Source organism: Odocoileus virginianus, chromosome 33 (genome assembly GCF_023699985.2).
Source record: "Odocoileus virginianus isolate 20LAN1187 ecotype Illinois chromosome 33, Ovbor_1.2, whole genome shotgun sequence".
Taxonomy (NCBI): domain Eukaryota; kingdom Metazoa; phylum Chordata; class Mammalia; order Artiodactyla; family Cervidae; genus Odocoileus; species Odocoileus virginianus.
In genome coordinates, this window is record NC_069706.1 from 32437927 (window position 1) to 32461328 (window position 23402).

Sequence of the window (23402 nt, forward strand, 5' to 3'; positions counted from 1 at the left end):
CTCAGCAAAAGTCAGCCAGGGCTTCGGGCCTTGTCTCTAGCGAAAAGCCCCCAGACCCTGTTCAGAAGACAGCAACCAGCCTGTGGGCATGGGGAGCGGGGAGAGGTCCCTGAGCATCTCGCAGGACGGGCCGCCCTTGGAGTTAGGAGCACTCCAGCTCGGCCCCCACCGCGTGACCCAGGCCCAGACCTTCCTCCCTGGGCTGAGGCCATGGCTCTGAATGAGACAGTAAGTTGGAGGATGGGGAGAGCAAGGCTCTCAGAGGAGGACTGAGCACTGGGGCTGGGTGGGGATAGCCAAGCCCTTTGGGAGCCGGAAGTCCGTCCAAACCAGCCCCGCTGCCCCATGATGAGGAGAGGTGGCCCTGACTCAGGAGAGCCCTGGGGCACTGTCACAGTCCCTCGAGGCCAGTCTGTTCCTTCCTGGTCAGGGCAGGGCCACTGCTCACCTCCCAGGCTTGTACCAAGAATGAGCGGCAGTGATGCTGTGAGGGCCCCGGGCGGGCCCTCGGGGGCAGCTGTCACCACCTAGCACCACACTGTCCAAGACACCACGGGGAGGCTGGCTTTGTAACTCAACACACACACATTTCTGCAAGACACGCAGTCCACAACAGTGCAGGAGGACTGGCTGGCTCCCAGGTTTCCAATTAATTGTCTTGAAACAGCTCCCCACAGAAGGGAGCAGATTTCAAGGGAACCCCAATGCCAATGCCCAAGCATTTACCCTTAGGTCAAAAAGAACTGCTGTGGCTCCAGAAAACGAACCCAGCTCCCACTCTCGCTTATCCAACTGGTCTCAGTGAATAGCTGTCCCTCTGCCCTATCTACTGACTTCATAAGTTTAGCTGAACTCAACAGAATTTACACTGGATCTTGCAAAGACAAGGAAGTGTTTTATTTATGTACAACAAAAACATCTGTAACATAATTCTCTCTTTTCAAAACTGAGAGCCCTACAAGATACACAAAGCAATCCCTATTTGTATTCACCCAGGGACGCGAGCAGCAGGAAGGGGGCTGGGACTGGAGAAAAGCCAGGGACTAATTCTATTTGAAAAAACAAGCAATTGCCTTAAAAAATAGCATTCTCCTACTTGTCAGTAGCTACCCTTTCACCTCCTCTGCATGAAAACTAGAAACAGAAAGCAGCAGCTGTGAAAACACTTCAGCAGCATCAGTCGCAGCCGGGCCGGGGCTGTGGCCTGGGGCTGCAGACACTCGGCCCCTCTTCCAAGCAGGGCAGGCACAGTCTGTGCTGAGGAGACTCTTCCGGAAAGCGCTCTGCCCACCTCCCATAACGATGGAGAACTCTGGGCAGCCTCGCTTCTCTCGCTTGTCATTAGCTGCGAAATCTAGGAATCAAACACAGCAGTTAGGAACAGAGTGGGACTCAGCCGTCCCAGAGGGCGCCAGAGCCAGTCCGGGTCTGAGTCCAGGCGGGGACCTGGGACAGACATATGCCCCTAGTGGGCAAGGGCCCTAAGGGGTGGGTCCTGGGAAATGGTGACCGGTTAATACGGTGGCTTTGAAACTTCAAGAACACCATCTCAGAAAATCAGAACAGAAGGGCCCCTGACACCATCCAGTTCAACTTCATTGTTCAGATGAAGCCTCCAAATAGATGACTAACTCCTGAGTGTGGGCAGAGCTCTCATCAGTCCATCGCAACTGTTCCACAGGGCTACACATCCTCAAACACCTGAGGATGTCAAAAGCACTCCCAAAGGGCCAAACGTACAAGCGGCTGTTTCAGGGGGGACACACGAAACCCCTGGGACACACAGTGGGCAGCACTGACCACTAGGGATGTAGCCAGACAGGACGGCTCCACAGGACAGCTGGCTTCACCACAGAGGCCGGGAACGCGACGCTGACGGCAGGGACCCAGTGTGGTAGTTTATCCAGAGCCAGGAGATCCAAGTGCGCTCCCAGTGCCACTGTTCCCGGCTCTGTGATCCTGGGCCAGTCGTACCTCCTTCCTCAGCTATCAAATATTCCCACAGGATATACTTCACTCAGCGGTCACAAGACCAGCACGGCCGCGACTGAAGGTGGGAACACCACGAAAGCTACTAGGACAAGCCGCTGCGGGCTCTGCCGTGATGGTTCTGCAGTCACTGCCTCCCCAGCTGTGCCCAGAGCCATTGGAAATGCTGGGACACAGGGGTGGGCGCGGGCCGACGCGCCGGCCCAGCCTGGGGCCCTGGCGCATGTGTGTGTCCAGGGCTGGGGGCGGGGGGGGGGTCACAGTTAAGAACACATCCTTCACTGCTGTCTCGCTGAGCAGCAGCTTCTGAGTGGTGGGGAGAGCTGCCTGAGACAGGCCCCTCACCCTAAGCCCTGGGCAGAAGCAGGTGAGCCAGTGCATGCAGGAGAGGCGGCCAGTGCTTTCTTAGGATGTCCATCTTGCTGCTCACTTAAATCTGCCACGAGGAGTGCTTTTCTGTGCCTCTAAGCGCTATGGCACTCTGCTGACTAAGCCTGCTTGGCTGCCCTTTATAGTACATTACAGAAAAACATGGCACCAGTGAAATGCAACTGACAAACCTCCTGGGACGTTCTTTAGTGGGATAAAGAGATAAATAAACCAACACACATAACTGCTGTGAAGAAAAATCAGCAGGCTACAGGGACACAGAAGGACGTCAGTTGTAATTTAACATAAAGTAACTGGAAAGACCTCTCCAAGGAGGTGACATTAAGTAGACTGAGCTCTGAACAGTCAGAAGGGCTTTCCAGCTTGGAGGAATATCAGTGCAAAGGCCCAGAGTCAAGAACACATCTGGAGAGTGAGAGAGGCGCCAGGAGGTCAGTGTGGGCAAAGTGGAGTGAGCACAAGGAAGCCAGCCAGCAAAGGGCCTGTCACGCGCACCACAGAGGCACTGAAAGGACTTCGGGTTTACTCTGTTCAGTGGAAGTCACTGGACCTTCTGAACAGAGAACTGACTTTTTAAAAAGGATGAGTCTGCCTGCTCTGTGGAAGAGACTGCGGGGCTTAGGTACCACGGCAGGAAGAGCAGCCCCTTCGCCTGTGCCAGCACTCATCAAGCAGCCCAAGGAAAACCGAGGACTCCTGTTAACCCATGAGGAGCAAATGCAGTTTCTTTCTGCCTCCAATTCTCCTACTCAGCTTACAAGTCTTTCATTACAGAATGTCCCACAACTGCGTCTGCTTAGGGAAGGAGTATGCTCTTTTGTGTTAAAGGCACTCAGTCCTCTCGCAAAGCAACCAGCTAAAAATGCACAATATTTCTATCCCTACTGCAAAGATTCAACATTATAAACCATAATAATAGGTCAAAGGTTAAAAGGAAAAAAAAGCTTATCTTTGTGACAGGAAGGCATTTGATAACAATCGTTCCTGATAGAAACTTGAGTATAAAAACATTTCCTTAGCATGACAGGAAGTAGGCTGTATCCTCACTGAAAGCCTGGATCATGCTGAGCAATACAGCAGCAACAGGTCCACCCACTATGGTCACGAAAGGCATGGTGCTGAGCCGTCATCACCATCTAACACTATTCTGGAAGTGCTCCGCCCACAGCGGGGAGATGGGCTCTGAGTAAGATAAGAGGAGGTGGGAAGCAGAGGACAAAGTTTCCATTACTTGAATGTGACGATCATATGCCGAGAGTATCCAGGGAAGCAGCTGACATGTTACTATTAAAAAAAAAAACCCAAATCTGAAAAACTTGGAAAGGTGTTTGGTTATAGAAAAACAAACAGGCAATTTATAGAAAGGACACTGAACATCTGAAAAGATGCTTGATCAGGGACATGTCAACACTAGTAACAAGATCTCATTTTGGATGCACCAAACTGGCAAAGATTAAGACATCTAACAATACTAATGATGGCAAAGCTAAATAATGGAATCTCAACAGCACCAAAGGGGATATAAGCTGGTACAGACACTTGAGAGGTCACTTTAGTGACTCCTGAATCAGTTGAAGTTACATGTGTACCACCCAGTAACATGACATTTTAACAAATATCATAGAAAATTCGGCTGAGGGGATAACCATGTCATCTGTCTGTCTACCTATTCATCCACCCCTCCGTCTACCTATCAATCACTGTTAAGAATATGAGGATTCCCTCGTAGGATGGAACGCCACTGAGTTGTTTTCTTAAAATGAGGCAGCTCTTTGTATGCTAACCTAGGAAACACCCAAACTGCATTATGGTACGAAATGTATAATTCTATTTGTGTGGAAGATTATATAGACACCCACAATCCTGAATTTTCACAGAAATGCTTTGGGAAGGACACATAAGAAACGTCAGTGGTTACCTCCAGAAAATAGGTTTGGGTACAGGGAGATTTTATTCTCCACCTTCTGAGTTAAAACCATAAGCATGTAGCATTTTTATAATTTAAATTAAAATACTGACAAAAAGGTACAGGGGGGGGGTGGTAGAAGAAACAGAACGGCAGAATGCTGATAACCACACTGTCATGCTATTCCTTCTAAATCTGAATAGGGTTGAAAATATCCATAATAAAAAGTTTAATAATCATCAATGAAAACAAAAACTCAATCCAGTCTGTGTCCCATGCACTGACTGTAGAAATAAGCCCTGTATTCAGTATTCACGCAGCACAAACACGTGTGCCCGAGGATGAAGATGGGCAAGGAGAATGTCCAAGATCAGACACTGGGGTTTGTGAAGTTCAGTCAACAGAAATTTCAACTTGAAACTAAAAAGGGACACTTTAGCATGAACAAAAATGCATCAAAATAGAGGAGCTCACGTTTCATTTTGAAAATCCAATACTCATTGCACACTAAGAAGAGAGAAAGCCGTCATGTACCCGGGGCTCAAGGAAAGACCAGCCAGGAGACCTACAAAGACAGAAGTCATCAGACTTGGGCAGAGAACACAGACAAAGGTCCAGCAGGGCAGACTCCAGCTGAATATATTAATACTAAACAAGCTGCTTCTGAGGAGAGTGAACCCCAGGCCTGGGGAAAAGGCACAGTCACTGTGAAATAGAAACTCCAGCAATGATATGATCAGTGTCCACAGTAGCTGTACAGAATAGTGGGCAGTAATCAGAGAAGGGTGTGAGAACGTAGCTGAGAAGACAGGGAAGTGATGTAATCCTGGGACCTGGAGCCGGAGCCTGTGGAGCCCAGGGTGTCTGTCTGAAACCCTAGGGTAAAGGGCCGAGGGCCAGGCGGATAAAAGGAGTTCCCACGGCATCGTGGACCAGCCCTGCCCATCCACAGCCCTGGTCTAGAGCTCGTGAGCCACAGTGAGCGGGCAGACGTGAACAGTGTCTGTGAGAAACCTCTAGAACAGTGGATCTTCACCTCGTGTGGGTCACACAGCCTTTGAAAAACTGGTGAAAGCTGTGGATCCCTCTTCAAGTCCCAGATAACGCACAAAAAGGTGAAGATTCCTAGACCCTCCCTGAAGTCACTTAACTAGTTCTCTAACTCAAAATGCATCACTCAATCGGAATAACCTAGTCTGGGTATCTCAAACATCCGACTGAGGGAGAAGAATTTTACAAGAAGCCCAAGCCCCCTCACGTACTCCACGATGTGATGTTCGCCCACCCCTCCAGTTGGCCGTGCCCTCTGGCCTCCGCGGTCCTCCCTGCTGCCCCCTCCCCACTGCAGTGCAAAGCCAGCCCTCACTGCTGGGCCTGCCGTCATCTGCCCGTCCCCACCTTGGCCCTGGCTGCTGATGGCCTGCTGCGCGTGGACTCCTCCTGTTAGGGGAAGCACACTGATTGAAACCGCCCACCCTAGCCAGGCACCATAGTAACCATTTGCATGAGTTGTTTTATGACAGGAGATCCTGATAAGGAATATGTAACTAATAAGCCACCACCAACTGGAAGAGTTTGGGAAAGGTCAAAAGGAGACACTGCCTGTCCGTCCACTTCCTAGAATCCCTCTCGCTAGCATCCATCTTGGCTGAGCGATGCATGCGCCACCAGGAAAGACTCTGAATTAGAATGACTGGTCAAAGACCACCCGGAAACTAATCCCATCAGCATAAAACCCAAGACTGCGAGCCACATGGCAGAGCAGTTCTCCTGGGTTCCCTTTCCCAATAAAATCTCTTGCTTTTTCAGCACAAGTGTCTCCTTGGACAATTCATTTCCGAGTATTAGACAAGAGCCCGGCTTTGCAGGAAGCAAAGGGTCCCCCTTCCTGCAAAACTCCTGTAGTCCCCTCGGCGTCCCTGGTGCACACCCCCACCCCAACTACTTCTACTTCTCAGCACTGGCGTGAGGCAGGCTTCCTGCCGGAAACACGCATCGAGCTCTCTGCGTGGTCCCCCGAAGCCCACCCTTGCTAGGTATAAACTGAACCTGAGAGCACCTGGGCCTCTGCCCTGACCTGGGGGTGGCCCCGGACTCAGCACACTTCCTCCGATGACACCTGTCAGCACTCACGGCCATCAGCTGCCACAGCACGGAGGGGAAGACAGCAGAATATATGACAAACAGGGGGCAGAAGTGCCACCAATGGCCACCCTTGTTTCAAAACAAGGTTTGCATTATTCACTGCATCCGCTTCTTTCCTCTTCTCATGAGGATGTCTTGAGAAAGCCGTCTACCTTACTGTGCTCCACAGGCCAGCTGATCCACATCACCTGGAGGTTCGTTAGAAACAGCAAGTCTGGGGCCCCAGCCAAGCTGCTGAACCCAAGTCCCTGGGGAGGGGCCCCACCAGCCAGGTTTCGAGGAGGCTGAGCCAGCAATACTGGCTTGCTCCCTGCCTTGCACTTCCTGCTCTCAGTCCATCCTCTCTACCTCCTCCTGGGTGACACTGCTGGTCACTACTCTATGAAATTCACCCCCTAGAGGGTTTGTCTTTTGTTTCTACCCCTCCTGGTGCCAGAGACCCCGCTGTGAAGCTGACAGCAGCTGCCCCGTCCCGTCTCTCTGTGCAGGACACACTACTACTCAGGGGCTCGGGCGTGGCTCCCTGAAGCCCACCAGAGCCGTCCCAGCTAAACCTCCCGCTCGCCCCAGGCTCCCAGCCTGTCCTCTCAGTTCCTGCTCCCAGGGTCCATCCTCTCTACGTCCTCCTGGGTGACTTCCTGCTAATTCTTTACTACTGATGCTCACTTCTTTCACTATGTGCCTGTATCCTTATTTATCTAAGTCAGGGCCTGGGTTACACAGGCCTGGAGACACGGCTTATTCATAATTAGGTAATTACGAATCCAAGAAATTAAAAACAGACTGAGCCAACATCTGACGGGAATGAAGGAGGTGCAGAGAGATCTTAAAGATCTGATGGCTGCATCGTACAGATGGGAAGACTGCAGCCCAGACGGGTTCAGTGACTTGGCTGATGTCGCAGAAAGCAAGCTAAGTCTGAGAATCCAGATTTCCCATTTTTCAGCCCCCTATGGAAAGGTAAGGGCACTTCAATAATCACTGATTTGAAGATTAGAAAAAGGAACCTAGTTTATCTCCTGAATTTAATTAATTAGCCTTTGTTGATACCTCACTCACTAAGAGTCCAGAAGTAAACCTCAGTTGGCAGTGGGTTTGGGGCTTGTCATGGCTGTCAGGACTCTTGAGGGCTCCTTGGAGAGCAAGAAGATCAACCCTGAACACTCTTTGAAAGAACTGATGCTAAAGCTCCAATACTTTGGCTACCTGATGAGAACAATCAACTCACTGGAAAAGACCCTGATGTTGGCAAAGACTGAAGGCAGAAGAAGAAGGTGACAGAGGATGAGATGTTTGGATGGCATCACTGACTTGATGGACATGAATGAACTTGGGCAAACTCTGAGAGACACAGAAGCCTGCCGTGGGCAGTCCATGGGGTCACGAAGAGTTGGACATGACTTGGCAACTGAACAACAGCAACAACGGCTGCCAAAGGGGCTGCAAAGAGAGGTGAAGGGGCCTAAGAAACTACCAGCAGAAACTTTTCCCAGGAAGGGGTACATCAAAAGGTGCCAACCCAAGGGGACTATTTATAGTCACACAACAAAGGGATGGCGTCAGAGACATCTCCTGAGCTGGAGGAAAAGGCATTTCACAGATTTCCTGAAGATCAAGAGACTAACAGCCTGCCTGGAAAACGGCATGACCCTCATCCAACAAGAGGATGGATGCCCAGTTACTCCCAGGAAAACACACCTCCATTGGGAGGAGTAAAAGAAGTGGAGATGCAGGAAAAGTCAGTCAGAATTGACAACACATAAAATCACAAAAATACACTGAAGCAAGTTACTATTTATTCAGGACTCAGATGCGTCTAATTGGAGGCATGAAATACCTTTATAGACTCTACAGTGGATTTGAGTTTCTCCTTAATCCCTTTGGGAAGAACAGGATCAAGCAGATTCTCGTCTGAATCTGGTCACACACTGTGAGGGATGATGACCTCCTCCTAGGGTTTCCTGGCAACTGACTAGTGCAGGCCGGACACAGGAAGGCTATTTTGGAACAAGGGAGCCCCTGACCCCAGAGGACCCCCGAGCCTCGGCACCGAGCTCTGGGGTGCCTGCAGTTCCAGGGCTCACTCTGGTGGACACTCTGAACCAAGACTAAAGGAACCCTAGAACCTCAACTACAGGAGCTTATTATTAGCCTTTATTTCTACCCGAGCCTCTCGAGAGCTGCTCTGACTTTCCAGAAAACATTTTCAAAAAAATATGTTAAGATACTCTTTCCCTGCGGCTGGCCAAGCAACATGGCTCAATCTTAATTCTGTAGCCCAAAGGCTTCAGCTTCTCTTAAGTATGGAGAGCAGAGAAAAGGGAGGAAATTCCTAAACACCTAAGAAAGAAATAAAAAAAAAAATCCCTGAGCAATCAGTGATAACAGCCCAGTGGGAGAGAGAAGCTGAATGTATTCAAAGCCTCAGACAGCATCTGGGGGTTTACATTTCAAATCAAATGAAAATGGTCACAGTTGTTTACACTCACACAAAGACTTTCACAGGGAAAGGGTCTGATTCTCTGAGCTTTATTTCTCTCCCTGATCTGTAAAAGAGAGATAATTTCTCCCTCAAAAAATGTTGGGAAGATTAAATGGGCTTATGGACATTACAAAGCACTGTGGACACAGACTGACCTCAGACTCCAAGAAGAGCTATTAGCAAGCCCTTCACACCCTGAGCTCTCCTGCTCTCATGACAGACCTCTGCTTACTCCCACAGGCCAAGTGTGAGCACAGGGTGGATTCCAGAGACCACACAGAAAGCAGCCAGACACGGAAATGTATAAATACTCAAAACAACCAGAAGAAAATATGTGAACTTACATAACAGACATTTAGTAAACAGCCATCATATGAAGAGGAGTTCCTACAAATCAATAAAGAAAACACCTAAGAGTGAGGAAAGGACATCAACAGGAAATATGCATAAAGAATACACAGGCCGATAAATATGCCAAGAAGGTGTTCAACCTCACTAAAAATTGAGGATATGCAGATTAAAATAATACAGAATTTATAAGCTAGTGTAGGAGTTGGAGCCCAATGCAAAGCTCCTCCCTGTGGTATTTAAGGATCTCAAAGCATTTTGGTTGGCACCCATCTATTCAGCCTTAAATTAAGAAGGAGGAGTTGAGAAGACCTGCCCAGGTAAACAGAGCCCCTGGTCAAATTTTCTTACTTTTTCATTCTTAAATGTGAATAAGCAGCCAAGAAACACCAACCATTTGTGGAAAGTCTGCAACATGAAAAAGAGAAAAGTGAAAGCAAATGAGCAGACAAATATGCATTTCAGAGAATGAAAGAAAATTTTGCAAGAGTGGCCCTTATCTTTTAGAGATACACAGGGAAATCCTTGTGGATGAAATGACATGATAACCGGGATTCCACACCCTCCAAACCCGGCCAGAGTCCTGCTTTGGGATTTTTCAAACTGGAGCTGCATTGGCTCAGGAAGAGGAAGGAGGTGTGGGTTAGGAATACCCCTCTATAATAGAAACGCTGTGGAAATGGACGCCGGGGCCTTCCCCAGGGCAGGAGGAGTTGCAGGGAGGAAGGACTGACTCCCCAAGAACCTCCGTGTCTACCTAGTGAGTTCTGAGTGTTCAGCGTCTCCCCACATCCTGTAAACTCCTGTAAGCTCCCCAGGACCCCCTCAGCAGACCTCTTCTGCAGCCAGCACTGTTAAGGACGGGTTTCTGCTACTAGCAAGAACACGAGTCCTGACAGCCAGTACAGGAGTCAGCCAGGAAGGCAAGGAGTCACAGAGGTGAGGCTGCCGTTGCGGCCGTTTCATACCTGATCCCTCCAACCTTTACTGAGGGCCAACCACACACTAGGCACGGTTCCAGATGCTGGAAAATACAAAGGTGAAAGAGACATGGCCCACTGATCTCAAAAAACTAAGTCTACTATCACCAGAGTCTTAGAGAATATAACTGAGGGGACTCTTGTTCCACCAGAAGTTAACTAACATCTCAGAAGACAACATGGAGGTAAGCCAGGAGCTTCTAACAGCTTGGAAGACAAATGCACATTTTAAATGATCCTAGTTAGTTAAAACTAGGTTGGTGACATAATCTATTGATAAAAAGCTAGACATCTGAAGTGACTAGGCAAAAGTACAATGCAATACAAAAAAGGGGAGCCGAGAAACCATGAATAACACAAAAGTTAAAACGCGTTACCACCTCAGTGGCAGTGGGAATCTGCTGGTGATAAGACAAACTTGAGACTTAGGGACACCCCAGAAGCCATCTCAGAATCGGCGGCTAAAAAATGTCTCCCAGAGGCAAAGAGGTGGGAGGAGAGGACAACAGAGGAAACTTGTCCTGTTGGGTTTCCAAGGCCTTGTTTCTAGGACAGACCTGGGAAGAACAGGATCTTCATTAAGCAGAAGGACCTGCCAGCTCATGGTCCAAAATGTCACGGTGAAAAGCTACTGGGATTCTATCTCTGCCATACACAGATGGTCATCGAAGGAGAAGAGTCCTCTGGCTCACATCTCCGCTCAGAAGACCTGCAAATACACCAGTGTCCCCACAAGGCCTGAGGCCAGGGTCACAGGGTCATGGTCAGCAGTGACAGTGACGCTGATGTGTGACACCGACTGCCTGTTTTCTGATGGAGCAGAGACAGGAGCGTACAGATCACTCGTGAGAAAACTCTGGACTGAATGGGCCTTTTTCTGCCTTCTTCTCAGGCCTCTTTTGTAGAGAGATGAAGCAGAAAACAAAGAAGAGATTCATCACCATGCGCCCGTCCAGCAGCTGTTTTCTTGTTGTCTCTTGTTTGACTTCTCTCAAGAGAGCAGAGCTAACTACTCAAGCCAAGCAGGTGTTTAAGGCAGGTGATTTTGTTTCCATTAATTTTCTGAAGTTAACAGTAAACCAGACAAGAGAGTTACGTCATGCAGTCCTGGAGAAACCAGAACCCGGTGTGTAACCCCCAGCGGGGTGTGTTTGCTGCAGGACCGGGCATCCACCCCCTGCTGCCGCAGCACCTTCCGTCTCTAGTTCTCAGAATAAGTGGAACCTTAGCGGTCACCAACCGTCCCCACCCTCGACATCTGGATCAATCATCATTAACAATGTGTTCAAATGGAAGGTGAGGTTGGAGGCTTTCAGGTTTGGAGGGAAAACCAGATTAAGAAAAGCATCAACTTCACTGCCCAGATAAACCATCACATTAATAACTACAAGGATAGCCTCACTACTGTGAGGGAGGTGAATAAAAGCCATGAAACATTTCTGCTTTCATGTTTAGGCTTCAATTCAGTCTCTCAGTCTTGTCCGGCTCTTTGTGACCCCATGAACTGCAGCACGCCAGGCCTCCCTGTCCATCACCAACTCCCAGAGTTTACTCAAACTCATGTCCATTGAGTTGGTGATGCCATCCAACCATCTCATCCTCTGTCGTCCCCTTCTCCTCCTGCCTTCAGTCTTTCCCAGCATCAGGGTCTTTCCAAATGAGTCAGCTCATTGCATCAGGTGGCCAAAGTATTGGAGTTTCAGCTTCAATCAGTCCTTCCAATGAATATTCAGGACTGATTTCCTTTAGGATAGACTAGGTGGATGTTTAAATTTAAGGCTAAACTAACTCAAACCTACGAATCTAGCCCGAGCCCTGGATGGCCCTTCCAGGCTTCCGCGCCCCTCCCTGAGGAGGCCCACAGCCCGGGCCTGCCTCTGCACCACAGTGACCCACGGCTCCGGGGAGGAGGGCTCCTCTCCTCCCAGTGGGCAGCACTTGTCACTTGGGGACCTAGGAGAACGGCCCACCTTCTCACCCAGACGGCAGACGGCCCCCAGCTTACGACGATCTGACTCACATCTTCTCTACTATATGATGGTGCAAATTTGATACTCATTCAGCAGTGATGTTTCTACATGAAAAGTCTGAATTCAGGTCTTTTCCTGGCCTGGCAGCATGCTGCCCCACGGGCTCTCACGATGTAGGGCAGCGAGCCAGAGCTCCCGTTGGCCCCGTGGTCATGAGGGTAAACAACCGATGGCCCGACAGCATTCTGAACCCGGACAACCATTCTGGCTTGCTGGCGGTAGTGTTCAACAAATTACCTGAGCCAGTCAATGCTTTATTATAAAACAGGTTTCTGGGTTGATTTGGCCCAACTGTAGCCTAGCGTCAGCGTTCTGACGTGGTTACGACGGCGAGGCTGGGGTTGCTTCCCTGATGGTCCAGGCGTAAAGAGTCTGCCTGCCAATGCAGGAAGACACCGGTTCCATCCCTGGTCCAGGAAGATCCCACATGCCGCAGAGCAAACAAGTGTGTGTGCCACAACTACTGAGCCCACGGGCTGCAGCTACCAAAGACATGCTCCCTGGAACCCATGCTCCGCAATGAGAAGCCCACGTGCCACAACTGTAGGGTGGCCCCTGCTCCCACAGCTACAGAAAAGTCCAAGCAGCAATGAGGACCCAGACAGCCAAAAACAAATACATAAAGTTATTTTAAAAAAAGAACTCATTTAAGACTGGTGAGGCTAAACCACAGTGTTCTGGGAGGATGTATTAAATGCGTTTTGGAGTTAACAGTATTTTCACCTGACGATGGGTTCATCCTGAAGTTTTGTGCATGTCACCTTACCTTTAGTTTTCTCCTATTGTAGAGCCATTGTCACCAGGAGCAAACATCCGGTGACACATTTCTCTCTCTTTGTCCATGTAGTCCCTATAGTAGCTGCAGGGAGAAATACCCAGTAGTTAGAGAAGTGCAGCATCTATGGGAAGTGACACCTAGCGGCTAGAATTCTCCACTCAGGGCCAGAAACACCGAAACTCCAGCAGGCCTCAAACCCAATCAGGAGGAGGTGGAAGCAATGCTGGAGGAGGAGGGGACTGGGGGAGGCTCCCCAGAGTGCTGTTCAGGAAACACTTGGACAAAAAGCCCACCATCTGCAAAGACAGCAGCCTCGAAGGTTAGGAGCTGCTGTCAGAGACGCTGTCAGCTGTGTGCAGCTGAGCAACACCTCATACTCAGAGATCTCTCATTTATCTTGAGGCTTTCCTGCCAAAGAATGGTCAGATTCCAAAGATTTTTACACCTTTCTTAACAGGATGTTTATAAATACCAGAAAGGAAACTTCTGTAAGTCCTCAAGGCCTGAAATGCAAATATCTGGATTCAAGCAGGAGGTACACAGACCTTGTGCTTTTTTTTTTTAAATGTCAAGAAAGCTTTAGGGCTGCCTTGATGGTCCAGTGCTTAAGAATCCGCCTTGCAATGCAGGGGACACGGATTCAATTCCTTCATGCCTCAGGGCAACTAAGCGCGTGTGCCGCAGCTACTGAAGCCTGGACACCTGCAGCCTGCGCTCTGCGACGAGAGAAGCCACTGCAAAGAAGACACTGTCCTCCAACTAGTCCCCGCTCACAGCAACGAAGACCCAGCACAACCGAAAACAAATATTCAAAAAAAGAAAGCGTTAACTAGCAGTCTGCATTAAACGTTTAAAAATGTTAACATAAGTAGAGAAACCTCACCAATAAAGAGAAACAAAAGAACACCTTAAAAAAAAGTGGTTATAATATGAGGTGATGGAATTATGTCGAAATTTTCAAAGTTTTCTACAATGAATATGTAGCTTCCACAATCAGAAAAAGTTACATTACTGGTATCGGTATCACCTGGGTAACAAGAGAGTCATCCGAGGGAATGACTCAGACCTGAAAGAGCCATTTCAAATCAAACCAGCATCTTGAAGACATCTTCCTGCAGTCACTTGAGCACAGAGATTCTCAGCTGGCAGGGAAGAATATCTGAAGAATGCTGCCCTTTCTAAAAATCACACTGGCCACCTCTTTAGGGTGCTGCCTGGTGAGGAGGAAAGGGAGATGGGCAATGGTCCAGGTGAGCAATGGTGTGTGGTTTGGAGGTCTGTCCTACGCCCCCATCCCCTCTCCGGAGCTTTGGGTTTAGAGAGCTGAGCACTTCCTAAAGCCACCTCTAGGGGGCGCTGCCTCCTAACACGGGCTTGGCAACATCGAACAGTCCTTCACCCAAGTGAACAGGCCAGAGCGGCAGATACACCGCATATTTCTTTCTCTGTTGGTGCTCCTGCAAACCGTGGTCTCACCCGGCCAGTTTCTTCAGCTCGTTATTGATGTCGTGGTTGAAGGGCTGCTCCCTCTGGGCTCGGACTAGAAAATCCCGGGCCTTCTGGTACTCGGTCATAAGGAGACAAGCCTGCCCAAAGGACAACGTGTTACAAGCACGCTTCAGGAAAGAGCACCGCGGCAGTAACACAGCTGACCGCCACTGCGGCCGTTCCTCGAGCATTCCGTCCCAGGTCCCTGCCCTCCCGCTCACCTGTCCACAGCGGAAGAGGGCCTTGGCATTCTTTTGGTCAATGATCAGAGCCTGCTCTCCATAGCGCAGGGCCATGGTGGGGCGCTCCAGTTTCAGGTAAGTAAAGGACAGATTGAGGAAAACAAGCAGCTTGGCGGTCTCCACCAAGTGCTGCTCTTCAGCGGGTGCTGTTCGCCGGCGGAGGAGCATCAAGGCCTGTGGAAAGGAAGAGACAGGTGGTCGAGAGAAGGTGGTCTTATGTACAGCAAACCCTAAGAATACACAAACACACACACACACACTCAGAGCTAAAAAATGGGTTCACAAAGTTGCAAAACACAAGATCAACACATGAGTCAGTTGTATTTCTTTAACAATCCAAAAAGGAAATTAAGAAAACAGCTCTTTATAACAGCACCAAAAAGAATAAAATGAGTGGCAATAAATTTAAAGTGCAACACTTATAAACTGAAAAATATAAAACTTTGTTGAAAGAAATTAAAGATCTAAATAAATGGAAAGACAGTTCATGTTCACAGATCAAAACACCTAATTCTGTTAAGACAGCAATAGTGCCCAAATTATTCTACATTTTCAATTCAACTACTGCCAAAATTTCAACTGCCTTTTTTGAAAAAATGGTCAAGCTGATCTGAAAATTCATATGGAAATTCACGGGATCCTAAAACAGCCAAAACAACACTTAAAAAAGGCGGGGTAAAGGCAGGTGGTCAGAGAGAGAACAAAATTGAAAGACTCACACTCTCTAATTGCAGAACTTACTACCAAGCCAGTGTGGTACCCATAAAGACAGACACATATCAATAGAACAGAACCAGCAAGGCAGATGGAGAGTCCAGGAACAAACCTATGTACATCTAGAATCAACTATTAACAAGGTGCCAACACCACTCAATGGAGAAAGAGTAACCTTTCAGCAGGTGGTGCTGTGATAAATGGATGTCGACAAGCAAGAGGATGAAGCTGACTCCTACCTCAGACAACGTACAATTAACTCAAAATGGACCACAGACCTAAAGCTAAGAGCTCAACTGTAAGCAAGACTCTTAGAGGAAAACACGGGTGTAAACCTTTGCAGCCTCAGATAAATCATGACACTGAAGGCACAAATACCTAGAGAATAAATTACCGGGACTTCATCAAAATTAAAAGCTTTTGTGCTTCAAAGAACACTATCAAGAAAATGAAAGAACAAAATGACTGAAGGTTGACTGATGTTTAAGAAAAATCATTGTAACAAGCAGTTACCGGTTTCAGTTGACAACATATAACAATTTACTGCTGTCACTGTCCATGCCTTCAGATAATTTATTTTGACTTTTGAGTAAAAAGACATCTTCTTCTTTTCAGGAATATACAAAAGTAAAATAACAACCACAGGATAGGAGAAAATATTTCCAAATCACATTTGATAAGGGTTTAGTATCCAGAATAAAGAACTTTTACAACTCCACAATAAAGACAAATTTAAAACGGGCAAAGGATCTAAATAAACATTTCTCCTAGGAAGACACACAAATAGCTTATAAGCATATGAAAAGACACCCAACATCATTAGTCATCAGGGAAATGCAAAATCACAATGACATACCACTTCACACCCACTAGGATGTCTGTAATTTTAAAAAACGGAAGGTAAGTGTTGGTGAGGATGTGGCGTAACTGGGAGCCTTGTATTGTTGGTAGGAATGTGAAAAGTGGTAGCCACCATGGAAAACAATTTGGCAGTACTTCAAAAAGATTCACCATGTGACCCAGCAATTGCGCTCCTAGCTGTGTACCCCAAAGAACTGGAAACATCAGTCTACACACAAAAACTGGTGAACAAATGTTCTTAGAAACATTATTCACAACAGCCAAAAAGTGGAAACAACCCAAACGTCCTCCAACTGATGAACACATACACAAAAGGCAGTGAGATCCCCACGGACTACAGCCAACAGGCGCAGGCTGCCAGGCTCCTCTGTCCATGGAACTCGCCAGGCAAGAACACTGGAGGGGGAAGCCATTCCTTTCCTCAAGTAAAAGCAATTTCTGACCCAGAGATCAAACCTGGGTGTCCCACACTGAGGGCAGTGTCTTTACTATCTGAGCCACCAGGGAAGCCCCAGTAAGATCCACACAACAGAGTATGTTATTCATCTATAAAAATGAATGAAATACTAATACATGCTACAGCATGGATAAAACTTGAAACATTATGCTAAGTGAAAGGAGTCAGACAGAAAAGGATAAATATTGTTATTATTCCACTTACATGAGTGCCCATAACAGATAAATTCATAGAGACAGAAAATAGAATAGAGGTTACCAGAAGCTGGGGGCAGGAGAAGTGGGAGTTACTGTTTACTGGATAAAGAACTTCTGTTTGAGATGATGAAAAAGTTCTGCAACAGGCAGTGGTGATGGTTGCACAACATTCTGAATGTACTTAATGCCACAGGGTTGTATACCTAAAAGTGCTTAAAATGGTAAAATTTATGTTTGACAAATTTTACCACAATTTAAAAAATAAGTTTTTTTTAAAAGGAATAAACTGCTAATACATGCTACAACATAGATAAACTCTGAAAGCATTCTGCTTCCTGAAAGAAGCCAAAGAATCACATGCTTCATAATTCTATTTACATGTAATATCCCAGATAAACAAATACAAAGAAAGAGTAAAACAGGGATCATCGGGGGTGTAAGAGGGAATGGTAACTGCTCACAGGTTTCTTTTTGGGGTGATGGAATGTTCCAGAATTTGGCAGTGGTAATGGCTGCACAACCTTGCGAATAAACTAAGAATTACTGAACTGTACACTTAAAAGTGTGAATCTTATGCTACATGAATTATAGTTCAACAATAGTGAACAATAAATGGTTCTGGGAAAACTGGACAGCTACAGGCAAAAGAATCAAACTGGGCTACTTACTCAGACCACATACAATTTCAAGATTTAAAACATAGGCTGTGTGCTGTGCTCAATTGTGTCTAACTCTTTGCAACCCTATGAACTGTAGCCTGCCAGGCTCCTCTGTCCATGGGATTCTCCAGGCAAGAATACTGGAGTGGGTTGCCATGCCCTCCTCCAGGGGATCTTCCCAACCCTGGAATCAAACCCAGGTCTCCCTGCATTGCAGGCGGATTCTTTTCCATCTGGGCCACCAGGGAAGCCCTTAAAATATAAGGCCTGAAACAAAAAAACTTTTAGAAGAAAACACAGACAGCATGCTCTCTGACACCCATGTTAGGAATACTTTTTTGGATATGTCTCTTCTGGCTGAGGAAACAAAAGCAAAAATAAACAAATGGAACTACATCAAATTAAAAAGCTCCTGCATAGCAGAGGAAACTATCAACAAAAAGGAAAGGCCACCAATGAATGGGAGAAGATATCCGCAAAACAATATGTCCAATATGGGGTTATTATCCAAAATATTCAAAGAACTCATACAACCTAACATAAAAAAATACACAACTGATTGAAAGATAGGCAGAGGATCCAAGCAGACATTTTTCCGAAGGAGATACACACACAGCCAGGAAGCACATGAAAAGATGCTCAACAGTACCAATCATCAGGAAAATGCAAATCAAGCCACAGTAAGGTGTCACCTCACACCTGTCAGAATGGCTATTATCAAAAAGACAGCAAACAGCCAGGAAGAATGTGGAGAAAAGAAAACCCTTGGGCACTGTTGGCAAGAATATAAATTGATGCAGCCACTATAGAAAACAGTATGGTTACTCAAAAAATTAAACACAGAATTACTATATGATCCAGCATTCCACTCCTGGGTATTTGTCCAAAGAAAACAAACACACTAATTTGAAAAAACACATACACCCTTTGTTGACTGAAGCATTATTTACAGTAGCCAGAGCCGACTCATTGGAAAAGATTCTGATGCTGGGAAAGATTGAGTGTGGGGAAGAGGAGGAGGTGACAGAGGATGAGACGGTTGGACGGCATCACCAACTCAATGGACATGAGTTTGAGCAAATTCCGGGAGTTGATGATGGATAGGGAGGCCTGGCATGCTGCAGTCCATGGGGCCTTGAGTCAGAAACCACTTAGTTACTGACCACCACCACCAAAGTGCCCAACAATAGATGACTATTTAAAGATGTGGTACATATACATAATGGAATATTATTGAGCCATAAGATAGAACAAAACCTTGCCATCTGTAACAACACGAATGGTCATAGATGGTATTCTGCTAAGAGAAAGAGTCAGAGAAAGAGAATGTGTATTTCCCTCCTTTTCCAACAGAGCCTCCATTTCATACAAAGCAGCAACGTACTAATTAAACCATACTCTCCAGCTTCCTGTCTGCATACAGCTAAGGGCAAATGGACATTCACCACGGGATATCATGAGAAGACGGGGTAGGAGAAATTCTGGAAAGCTTGTAATATGAATACACACACCAGACTCTTCTTCCATCCCTTCTTCCTGCCCAGATGACCACATGATGCTGCAGGTTGAACTACCATCTTGAGAAGGAAAAAGACAACAAAGACATGCTTAAGGGCAGCTGATCAGAGACCTCTGGAACGTACCCTGATGGCTTTGTGGAACAGCTGTTTATGCTGGCCTTGAAGCGCCTCCCTTCTTGTGAGAAAAATTACATCACTAGTTTATTTGAAAAACTTTTTCAGGATTTTGTGGTTCACAGCTGAATGCAAAGCCTCAATGTTTAGGCTCACTACGCAAATGAGACAAAAATCAGAAAGCTTCTAAACTTTATCCTGTTTGCCTCTATAGCCTAGGGGGCAGAGTTGGGCACACAGAAAGTACTCATAATATTCATGAATGTGTTACAAAGCAAAGAGCGGATTCCTGTCAACAGAACCTCCATAGGAAGCCAAATCACAATCAGAAGCTTGGCAAGAATGGAGTTAGATTCAGATGAATGTCCACTGTCAGAGAGAATGGAAATGAACATGGCAAATGGGGTAGATAAGTCAGTTGGTAGAGGGCCCAAAACTAGAAAGAGAATTAAAAAAATTTTTTATTGAAATACACAGTCAAGTGTAAAAGCAAGCATCCAGCTTGATGAACGATCACAACCTGAACACACTCATGTAAACCATATCCGTATTCAAACATTACCAGGTTCCCCTAAACCCTGCGTCCCCTCTCCCAGTTTTTAGCCCTCTGGCATGAGGATTTTTAGGTAAGATTTTTCTTAACAGTTGTAGGTGAGAAGAAGGGACAGAGATAAAGTCTCTCCCTCTTAAAGAAAGAAGTTTCCAGGGTCTAAACTTACACTCTGAAGCAGTCTTACCCGTTTATATCTCATTTTGGCATCATAGAAACGATTCTGGCGGAAAAGGTAGTTGCCAAACTCCCGTTCAGTAGCTGCCACCTTTAGGACCTTCTCAAGTGGAAACTGACCCTGTTGCTCCTAAGGATCAAAGACAAGGACGTCAGCAAGGAGGCCGAAAGCCCCACGGCCACGCCAGTGTCGCCACAGCTGTTAGGGCTGTTCCTCCAGACTGTGACCTCTGCTGCCGCGGATGTGCCGCGCTCCGGGCTAGGGGCCTGGGTAGGAGTCATCTCTGAACCCCGACAGAAGCCACAGCGGGCAGCCGTCATTACTGCTGTTTCACGGATGAGGGCCAAATGGAAGTCCACTAGTTTAGTCCTACCCAGAGAGGCTCCCTAAAGACGAGTTCCTCATAGAATTAGAAACTGATGGAACTTGCCAAGCACAAAGGTCAGGTCTCATGACAACCACTCATCCGGCAAGCATTTGACAGTCTTGGTCTGCCCAGAGCTCCGCTCGTCTTTCCAACCATGATCCTCTACCCTGGGTACACATCAGAATCACCAGTGGAGCCTCTTTTTAAACAGACGTCCTAGGCCCACCCCCAAAGATTCTAAATCAGCACATAAGAGGGGGGACCCAGGTTATCTGCAAGAACCTCTGTTTTGTGAAAAGATGAGAAAAAGGAAGTGTCTCTCCCTTGTGGTGGTGACAGTTTAGCCAGGGAGACACCATAGAGAGATGTGAACCTGGGGAGGATATCTAAGGCCACGTGTACAGCCAGGCTGAGACAGCAGGACACGGAGCACACTGCTGATGATTAGAAGCCCTGTCTGTACGGGACGAGTTACTTGTGAGGCTACAGAGGAAAGGCAGTTTTAAAGTTATGTTAAGAGAGAAACCATCCATCCCAGTTTACACCCAGTGTCCTCGTATCCCATTAGTTAGTAGTCCCTTTCTCTCTTAAGGGTCAAGGTTGGACAACAAATTACATAGTCAACCTAGGTATGAGCTACCAATGCTTGACTTGCTGAAAACCAAACAAAACTGAGAAGCAAATACTGTCTTTCAGGGAGACCTAGGCAAATGGTGACAAAGGTCAGCTCAACCTGCTGGTCCGTAACAAACCCCTGGCCGAGCACATCAGAGCCAGCAGCACTCAAGACAGACACACACTAGCGAGTGGTAAGATACTCCTCCCCTCCACCTCTCCACACCAGACCCTTGGCCAGACCCTGGGGCTGACGATCATCAGTGGGGTAGGATAATTACCTGAAACCCAAACCCATCTCTCTATCAAAGTGCTAACATCTGTGCTCCAGAACTTACGGCCGAGAGGGCACAAAACTTGTCCGACTCAGCAGAGTCCAGGAAGTCAAGCAACTCGATCTCAAACAAGACGGTGGTGTTTGGGGGGATCAGGGGAGGGCAGCCCAGCGTTCCGTAGGCATAGGTGGGTTTGAACAGGAACCTGGCCAGCTCCCCTCTCCGCATGCTCAGAAGGCCCAGCTCCATGCCCCACAGTGTGATATCTGGAAGAAGTGACAAAAAAACGCGGTGGAAGCTGGCCCAGTGCCTCCCAGTGCCTCCCCCTTCACATCCACATTTCTTCGAGAGGTATCCCCAAGCCTTCTGCGTTGTCATCCCAAATCACTACCACCCACAGACTCCTCCAGCCTCTGCAGCATCCGGGCCTCGACATCTCTGTTCACGTAGTTCCTTCTTCCTACAATGTTGTTCTCCTACCCCCTCATGCCCAGCTTCTACTCTGAGCGAACTCTTATTCAAACTTTAGGGCTCATTTCAAATGCCCAATCTGACGTGAAGTATTCCCAGCTGAAATGAACTGTGCCTCCATTAAGCATTCCCACCAAACACTGCTTATACCTCCCCATATTTCACCAGGTTAGTTGTCTGGTGTGTGTCAATCTCTATGACACTGGCCCCAGCCTTTCTGACCGTATGAGTACATCCTTTCTTTTCACTCTGCCTTGTGGAACAGTCATTCAACAAACATCTTTATAATAAACAAAGAAGTATGTAGCACCCCTGATTATGTCACGAATGCAAAGATAACCCTGCCAGGGAAGCCAAATACCTAGGTCTCAGAGGAGAATGTGGAAGACAACATGGCTGGTTTAGCAAAACCCAGCCTCAGAAAAACCAACTCAAGTGCTCTGGAAAGTTTTCCGGTCCTCAGGCACTGCCCTGCATCAGTTCCCCCAAGCAACTTCTTTTTTCCCAGCTCCTTATTTGAACTTGGGCTTCCTGGTGGCTCAGATGGCAAAGAATCTGCCTGCATTGCAGGAGACTTGGGTTCAATCCCTGGGTGGGAAAGATCCCCTGGAGAAGGGAATAGCAAACCACTCCAGTACTCTTGCCTGGAGAATTCCATGGACAGAGGAACCTGGAGGTCCAAGAAGTCACAGAGTCTGATAGGACTGAGCCCCCAACACTTTCATTTTCATCTGAACTTACCCTCTCCAAGTTTCATGAGCCGAGGAGTTTTCCTAAAGCAATTAGAATCAAAAGGCTTGTCCATGTGCTCCAGATATCCAGAATATTTCACTAGGAAAGAGGAAAGACACTCATGCTTCTATATCAAATCTCTTGGTCACACAGAAACAATATTAAGTACCTTAAACTAGGCCCCCACCCCATGATTGGAAAAAGCTTTGCTCAACGTTTATATGCATGCCCTTTGGCGGTGTGGCTCAAGAGCTGGGCTGGTGGGCCTCCCAGAGCCCCTGTTCATGGCCATCTCACGCAAAGGGGTAATGGGTTCCCTCGCTTATCCCTTGAAACCCAGCAATCGGGCATCACTAGCCTCCCAAGGACAGACGGCACCCGGGCCCGGCCGCCATACATACCAAGCACGGAAGCGTCCGGTGTCACCAGCTCTCCAGCTCCCTCTCGAATGACATCTTTCAGCACGCCCCGGTCCCCCGAAATGTCCAGCATCCTTTGACTTAAGTGCTGGTACGGAGACTTATGGGGGATAAAACACACCACCTCAGAGCCCTGGACGGGCACCCTGACTCTGGCGGCTCCAACCAACCCCTACTCCCCAGCGCCCGGGCCCTCACCTGGCTGGGGGAGTCGTCCCTTTGCAGGACTCCCGGATTCCGGGCGCTGCCCCCCATTTCCCCACCGCCTGCCCCCAGGCCCCGCCGCCCTATGCCCCACAGCAACGCGCTCGCCCTTTTATACCCGGTCTTCCGCGTCCAACCGTGGCAATCCGTTCAGGGGCCGCGAGGAGACGTTCATCGCTCAGCTCCAACCGCCGCCAACCGCCAGTGGGCGCTCGGGGAGTGCGCCAAACCACGTGTGCGGACGTCCGGCAGGTCACGTGATGGAGGCACGTGGCGGGAGTGGGGGTGGGG

The 23402-nt window shown here is 47.9% G+C and overlaps 1 protein-coding gene across 3 annotated transcripts; it reads right to left on the bottom strand.

The window, feature by feature from the left end:
• Positions 1–875: 875 nt before the first annotated feature.
• FKBP6 (FKBP prolyl isomerase family member 6 (inactive)) lies at positions 876–23332 on the bottom strand. Of its 3 annotated transcripts, XR_011485275.1 has the most exons (10): positions 23106–23183; positions 22890–23007; positions 22498–22587; positions 21349–21551; positions 20038–20157; positions 14758–14952; positions 14525–14634; positions 13037–13129; positions 9612–9668; positions 876–1354 (listed from the first exon to the last, which is right to left on the bottom strand). XR_011485275.1 is itself a non-coding variant. In XM_020896837.2 (9 exons), exons 1-8 carry the CDS (start codon positions 23284–23286, stop codon positions 13039–13041), a joined length of 984 nt encoding a protein of 327 aa, XP_020752496.2. In that variant the 5' UTR covers positions 23287–23332; the 3' UTR covers positions 876–1354; positions 13037–13038. The 3 variants fall into 3 exon arrangements, 2 of the variants coding, with proteins under 2 accessions (XP_020752496.2, XP_020752493.2); XM_020896837.2 differs by lacking the exons at positions 9612–9668; positions 23106–23183 and adding an exon at positions 23230–23332; XM_020896834.2 differs by lacking the exon at positions 9612–9668.
• Between the last annotated feature and the right edge of the window lie 70 nt (positions 23333–23402).

Coding starts and splice junctions, on each gene's coding strand:
- FKBP6 (XM_020896837.2), bottom strand. CDS start 23,286: ATGAACGTCTCCTCGCGGCCCCTGAACGGATTGCCACGGTTGGACGCG. Junction 14,635..14,757: donor CCCTCTTCCGCTGTGGACAG/GTGAGCGGGAGG, acceptor TCCTTTGGGCAG/GCTTGTCTCCTTATGACCGA. Junction 13,130..14,524: donor GAGCTGAAGAAACTGGCCGG/GTGAGACCACGG, acceptor TTCTCCCTGCAG/CTACTATAGGGACTACATGG.